Source organism: Setaria italica, chromosome IX, assembly GCF_000263155.2.
Source record: "Setaria italica strain Yugu1 chromosome IX, Setaria_italica_v2.0, whole genome shotgun sequence".
In the NCBI taxonomy this organism is placed as follows: Eukaryota; Viridiplantae; Streptophyta; class Magnoliopsida; order Poales; family Poaceae; genus Setaria; species Setaria italica.
Window position 1 is genome coordinate 37,938,900 of NC_028458.1, and position 7,741 is coordinate 37,946,640.

The 7,741-nt window shown below is 46.6% G+C and overlaps 1 protein-coding gene across 1 annotated transcript; it reads left to right on the plus strand.

Moving 5' to 3' along the window:
* The first annotated feature begins 5,799 nt into the window (after window positions 1-5,799).
* On the plus strand, window positions 5,800-7,538 carry LOC101760127 (expansin-B2). Its single transcript, XM_004983634.2, has 3 exons — window positions 5,800-6,034; window positions 6,157-6,266; window positions 6,696-7,538. Exons 1-3 carry the CDS (start codon window positions 5,848-5,850, stop codon window positions 7,206-7,208), a joined length of 810 nt encoding a protein of 269 aa, XP_004983691.1. The 5' UTR covers window positions 5,800-5,847; the 3' UTR covers window positions 7,209-7,538.
* The last annotated feature ends 203 nt before the right edge of the window (window positions 7,539-7,741 follow it).

The window sequence follows — 7,741 nt, forward strand, 5'->3', positions numbered from 1 at the left end:
ATGAAATTCATGCATAATAAATGGTCTATAAGCCGCTCACTATTTCATTATTTAGATGCACTAGAGGAGTCTATTGAAAAGGCACAATTGCCGTGGTGGTCGAACCATGGGTACATGACTCCGCCTTCCAGGGTTCAAATCTAGTTGTCCATCTATTTACAATTTTACATGCTGTAAATACTCCGTAGCTGTTTGCATGTCTGATGGAACCATGGAGGCCGGAGGTTGTACTTTCTTCTGGGAAAAAAATAGAGGGGCTGATCCTGACTTGCTAACCAACAACGGTGGTACCTTACTACCTGTGGAAAGAGTCCTTGACTTGTGACTTCAGAGTTAGACGATTAAAATTTGGTCCTAAAAGGAAGACAATTAAAATTTGGTGGTTATATGGGATGTGTTTAATACGTAGTCCAAATCGAAGGTTCTGCGGCTGACCTAGCAGGTACCCCCTTTTCTGAATTGAACTGAAACCCTGCAAGCGACAACTCCAGCCCATCGAGGTTATTTTCTTTCATGCCGAATGCTGAAGCCTTTTGCTCTTTTTCTGATGGCACTCCATTCCCGCAGATTTGGCAATCCTGAAAAGGACCGTCACCATAATTCTAGCAACGGCCAAAGCAGTATTCCCTCCGTCTTAAATTGTAGATCGTTTTGATTTTTTTAGGTTCATAGTTTTTACTATGCATCTAAATATAGTGTATGTCTAGATACATACAAGTATCTATGAACCTAGAAAAATCAAAACGACCTACAATTTGAAACGGAAGGAGTACTATTGCGTTGGTTGAACGCAAAGGATGCTAACCCTCCAACACAAGTCTCTTTCAGTCCAAAGCCCTTTGATTTCCCCGTCACAAAAGTAGTTAATCTACCGTGTGTGACAACGATCCGTCGCTTTTCCACTATTGTGATGAGAGCCGGCCGGCAAAGTCGCCGGCCGCTTAAAGGGGCCGGCCTGACTGAACTGGATTCTTGCCGTAATTACTGGAGTCAAACTGCCCTCCAGTCACTTCCAATGGCCGTACCAAATTACGGGAAGCTATACAGGGAACAGGATGCAGACACTTCCTCCGATCCTATAGGCTTCTGATGATTAACCTTGCTGCATCAGCATGCTGCATGCAGGTTCGCGGTAGCCTGTAGGTGTTCAACAAAGACCACTATACTAAAACGAGGCATCAGCATGTAGGTTCTAGATTCACTTCGAAAAATGGAAGATGCTCCTGAAATAAAAGAAAACAATGTTTTGTGTCCAGCAGTTCAGCTGTCGATTTCATTTTTTCCTTTTCAGTTGCATAAAGTGGTACTAACATGCATATGACAGCGTGAGAAAACGAGAGACCTCAATGATCCATTTCCTTTTGGGCTCGTCAAAACAATTTAGCCCACCGGAAAGAGACCAATAATGGGCTCCAGGCGCATGACAGCCTTCTGCATCTGATAGGTGCGGGCCGCCATGGCGGAAAAGAAAGGCAACCGCCGCCGGGCCCGAGAGCGAGCCAACGGCCCGCATAGAACGTCAACATCGCCGCCGAACGCCGCCCGGAGGTCTCGCGCCGGATTTCTGCGGCCTACGAGGTCGTCGGCCCTCGCGCTCTCGTAACCTTTAAGGGGCCGGCAAACCGCCCACTCTCAACTTCGGCTGAGCTGACAGCTGAGCTTTTAGCGGTCCCGGTGTGGCAAGCAAGCATCTTTGCTGCTGGCGGAATCGCAGGCGGCTGCGATAGATAGTTTGTGGAGGCCTTGTGTACTGTTTTCTGAAAACTAGCTACTCCTTCTGAAGATTCCTTAAACTGGTTTTTTACCCTAATTTATAGAAAGTTTTGTTTCTTTACTCTAACTAGGGCGGATCCAAGACTTGAAGAATGGGAGGTCTGATTTTTCCCCTTCTTTCATCCCCTTTCCTTTTTTTTTTCTTCCTCTTCTTCATCTATAGCTAAAATTTTTAGAGGAGCTCCGTGAACTGCGCAGGGATCTACCCCTGCTACCTTCGGACAAGTAGTACCATCATGAAATCGGAATTTCGAGATTTATCAAAATCAATTATTTTTTTTTTAAATAAAAAATCAGTTCAATAAGTCCTTGTTTCAACCTCAACAATGGACATCACATCGAGAAGGACTCCACAAACTATGGGGAAGCATACATTGGCCCATGATATTGAAAGAAAAATTATAAACTACTCGATTTTTCTTCTCCTCTCCACATCTTCATCCAACCATCTCCAACAAGATTAGGGGATATGGGTTCTCTTACGAGGTTAGGAAGGAGGTGGGTCTCCAGCAAGCTTTTGGAGGTACTGCAGCGAAGTGTTTGGAAGCTAGGGTTCACCAAAATGCTCCTGCTTTAGAGGCATGCTAAGGGTAACAGGTTTGCCGAGCAAAGATGGCGCGGCAAGGGAGCGGAGGCACCGTGGGCCACGACAAAAAAATATGTGGGCTAGGATGGGGTTGGGAGGGTGAAGCGAGAAGTATACTGTGGCAGCAGGTTGTAGCGGTGGACACAACAAGTCAGCAACGGCAAGATGAAGGCAGTACGGACTACTCAAAACTGATTTTTCAAAAACTACTAAGGGGGTGTTTGGATACGAGGTGTTAAACTTTAACAGTGTCACATCGGATGTTCGGATACTAATTAGGTGCACTAAACATGAGCTAATTATAAAACTAATTGCAGAACCCTGTGCTAATTTGCGAGACGAATCTATTAAGCCTAATTAATCCATCATTAGCAAATGGTTACTGTAGCACCACATTGTCAAATCATGGACTAATTAGGCTTAATAGATTCGTCTCGCGAATTATACTCCATCTGTGCAATTAGTTTTGTAATTAACCTATGTTTAATACTCCTAATTAGCATCCAAACATCCGATGTGATAGGTGTTAAACTTTAACAGGGTGTTCCCAAACACCCCCTAAGGCATGTACACATTGGGATGACATTAGCTGTCTAGGAGAGGTGCCATGTAGGTTTTTTATATGACGTGGAGGGGAGAGGAAGAGGAGAGAAAAAGTTGTCATCTAGTAATTAATGAATGGGCTGGATGAACCGAGCTGTATCTCACTGGTAAGGACGTAAAGTTCCTCGTGGTGGAACCTGTCCACTCAGATTTGAGTCTTCCACTCGCTACAGTGTTTGTATTTTTTTAGATTTATTTTAGGATTTAATCGTTATTATTCTTTCAGTAGTAGGCGATGTGCCCGTCGACAGAGGGGCACATGTAGTGACTTCGTCAATCTCGAAATCCGTTAGTTCAGTCTTGCGGAGGTGCTCATAGAAGTAGAGTTACATACTTATATTTATAGGATTGAGCGTGTGAATACGTGTATATAAACATCTGTATTTGTATTTGTATTTGTACTTTATTTTTGGGGAAAAAATAATCTAGAACAGCATAAGAGAAACTCTTAACGACAACATTTTACCCGTTATAAAGATGATGTACGTTACTTGTGTCCACAGCTCCACATATCACTCAACTATTTTTCTTTTGAACGAACGTGCACTGAATGTGTCTATTTCATTGATAATGGAGTGAAACAACCGGGAGACCCGGGGAAAAACAAAAAACTTTTGTACCCATATCACTCAACTATGAGGTGTCATTCAGACTCTCTACACACAACCCATACAATGTATTGCATACACCAACCTTCTGTACCATGGTACACATCCTCGTAAAACTTATTCTGTGAGAAGTAGTTTAGGCCATGTTTAGTTACTCCCAACTCCCAACTTTGACACTATGCAAAAAGAAGATTCCCCATCACATCAAACTTGCGGTACATGCATGGAGTACTAAATGTAGATGAAATTAAAAACTAATTGCACAGTTTTGTTGTACTTTGCGAGACGAATCTTTTGAGCCTAATTAGTCAATATTTGGACAATAATTCACAAATACAAACGAAACGCTACAGTGTGCTACAGTACTGTAACAGTAATTTGGCACCTCCCAAATTCCCCAACTAAACACGGCCTTATTTTCTACAGATACAGACAAACCGCTCAATCTGGCGCACGTTTTGGGGCCTCTTCTAGCCTTGTCCAGATAAATTGAAGTCCAACTCCATGCGTTCATTCTGGGTCAAACAAACCAAGTTTCGCTGCCCTTTTTCCGGTGGCGCTTCAGTGCTCCTCTGCTTCCTTTTTCCGGTGGACGATAAATGTTTTGACCGGCCAAATGAGCACGAGCTGACGAGCTGCGCTGTGCAAGTGCCAGTCTCTGATCGATCAGATGAGAGACATAAGGACGGGCGCCAAGCACATGTCATGCGTGAAGAAAAAGGAGAAGCAACGTCACGTTCTCTCCTGGTTGCGGCTGTTGCGGCACATTATTGCCAATTTGCAAATGGCAAGCTGGTGGAGGAGGACTACGAACGAGATCGCAACTATACGTGCAATCGGTGGGAGACTGCTGCACAGCACCGCACGTACAGTACGTGCGACAACGCCCCGTTCCGCTGGGTGCCGAACGTATACGCTACGCATTATCGTTGATCGACTACACATAGATAACGAAAATAATAGCGCCGGCCTTCACCTCCTTTTAATTTGCGCAGGTAAGATCAGGGCCGTCGTCGTCGCCTATATGGGATCATGGGGTCTCCGATTCCTTTTGCAATTTGCCAACCTTTTTTCCCGTGTTGCGAAATGGAATTGAATGCTCCGCTAAATAAAAAATCCTGATAAGTACAGATCGATGTTGACGAGATGCAAAGTCTCCGATCTGGCGCTAAAGTAATCCACCGATCATAAAATATGCATGGTGGCCGATAAGCAGAACATGCATGCTCAAGGATTGAGGGTCAGATGTTTCAATGCAAGGCGTCGATGAGAAAGTCAGCTGCGCGGTTGTGTCTCGCATGGCTACAGTAGTTACAGAGTGCGACTCTCCATTCACATTTGCATGTGGAAGTTGTACACACACATTACATGCGTATGAAACCATCAAAAGACAAAAAAAAAAAAGTCATCCCACAAAAAGGAAAATCTAAAGTCAAATGATAGGCCGGCAAGTGGTAACGATCGATGAATCTGTATTCGGAGATAGTAGAACAAACGATAGATCGATTGTTTTGATGCATGATTGCCTCCCAGTGTTCGGAGATTAACGTCCAGGTGTAGTTTAACCCACCAGCAGTTCGTTTTTCAGTTGCTTGTGAGTTGTGACCGAACGAATCTCCCGATTATTGCTAGGCCAACGCGTCAGCCGTCAGGTGTCAATCTAATCTACAATTAGATCGAAAAGATTTCGGTTAGCTTGCCATACTTAATTGGCATCCCGATGCGTGGTGCAGTCAGGATCAACGGTGATCGCAGGCAGCACGGTATAGCTACTAGGAGTGTAGGGCCCACCGTCACCAGATTCGTGGTCCCGGTCCCGATCCGACGGTTCAGATTCCACGACGGTTGTTGAGAGGAAAGTTGGTCCGCTGAGATGGCTGCGCGGGATGAGTTGGGAATCATTGGCTCATTGGCTGGCTGGCACCGCCACACCGGCGTACGGTAGGGGAGAGCTGCGCGTACGACGACCATGTGGGTAACTGCCAAAGAGCGCGTTTAATTTGTAATGGCAGACTGGCTCGCGGACCGAGTACTCCATTTCCACCATGATTAGCTCGGATCGGTACGGTGGCCATGTGACCCTGTACCTCCAAACACGGCACGTCCGATGTGGCGACGACCACCGATGCCCAACTGCTCGAGCTCCTTTGCCTACCTACTTGTTGTCCGTCTATAAGTACACCGGCAGTCTCGCCCCTTACACCATCACCAAACTACAACACATAAGCCAACAAGTACACAGACAGAAGGTTCTTCTTGGCTTACAAGCTGAGATAGATGGCCGCCCGGGCAGCTGCACTCGTCGTCGCCCTCCTCGCCGTGCTTGTCGCCCATGGCGTCCGAGCACACCCGGAGTTGAACCACACCTCCTCCGCCGCCCGCCAACTCCGCGGCTCCGGAGGCTGGCTCCCGGCCAAGGCCACATGGTACGGCGCGCCCAACGGCGCCGGCCCCGACGACAACGGTATGTATGCGTTCGTTGCCGCTAATTAGCGCTGTCGTGTTAACATGATGTTGCATTGGTTTCGCATGCCGTGTGCCGTGGTGGCTGACATTGTGTCGTGCATCCCCCGATGGTTTCTGCAGGTGGCGCGTGCGGGTTCAAGCACACGAACCAGTACCCGTTCATGTCCATGACGTCGTGCGGCAACCAGCCCCTGTTCAAGGACGGCCAGGGCTGCGGAGCATGCTACCAGGTATCTCCGTTTTAAATTATAAATTATTTTAATTTTTTTGAAAGTCAAATCATTTTATATTTGACTTAAATCATATGGCATCAAATAGATATACTATAAAAATATATTTAATGAAGAAACTAATAGTATTTATTTGGTATCTTAATATTTTATTATATAAATTTAGTCAAAGATGATATTTTGGTTCTAAAAATAACGGGAGGAGTAGCGGTTAAATTACCCGGATCATTTAATTCACAAGATCGCTCGGTCAAATGTACAGACCTACACTGCCAGAGTAGTAGAAGTAGTATATTTTTTCCTCGAAGTTAACGACATTTTTTAGTAGCCACTAGACTGAGGACTACTAGAATTAATTCTCGAAGTCAAACTAAAACATGCAAAGCGCATCTTTTCACGTTCTCTGCTAACTTAATTACTAAACTCCAGATAAAGTGCACCAACAAGAACAACCCCGCCTGCTCCGGCCAGCCCAAGACGGTGATGATCACGGACATGAACTACTACCCGGTGGCCAAGTACCACTTCGACCTGAGCGGCACTGCGTTCGGCGCGCTGGCGCGGCCGGGCCTGAACGACCTGCTCCGGCACGCCGGCATCATCGACATCGAGTTCCGGCGGGTGTCCTGCGACAACCGGGGCCTGACCATCAACTTCCACGTGGAGCAGGGGTCCAACCCCGTGTACCTCGCCGTGCTGGTCCAGTACGCCAACAAGGAAGGCACCGTGTCGCAGATGGACCTCCTCGAGTCCGGCTCCCGCTACTGGACGCCGATGCGCCGCTCCTGGGGCTCCGTCTGGCGCCTCGACTCCAACCACCCGCTGCGCGCGCCCTTTTCCCTGCGCATCCGCGGCGAGTCACGCAGGACGCTCGTCGCCTACAACGTCATCCCGGCCAACTGGAGGCCCAACACCGACTACCGCTCCTACGTCCAGTACTAATCAGCTTGGTGGGTTCGGTTGTTGATTTTATTTTGGTACCGTACCGTGTGATTATTGCAAATTTTCATTTTGCAATGGGTTTGGCGATTTTTCAGTAACGTGTGTGTGTCCTTGTGTGTGTGCGCGCGCGCGCACTTGGGGCGCGTGGGAAATGGAGGAGGCAAAGTGTGTTATACATGTGTGCTAGCTCTCCCGCCCACCGGCGAAAGTGCGTACAACTAGTGTGCGTTCCATGACTAGAGTGATATACAGCGTGTAACCAAATCGCGGGGGTTATGCCTCGTCAATGGATCATTAATAACTACTTTGTCGATCACATGATTCCGATTATATATTCTAGTAGATGCGGATCCACAGCACACTTTATTATGAGCTTTTCAGATCAGAGATCACCGTAGAAACCGCATTGCACTGTTTTTACATTAGCAGATGTACTGTGACCCCACGTTGCCATGTGGTAGTGGGACGTGTATTCATGTTTTTTGTTTGAGGACTGGCATCTCATGTCTTCTTTTAATTTTAAAATTTTTCTT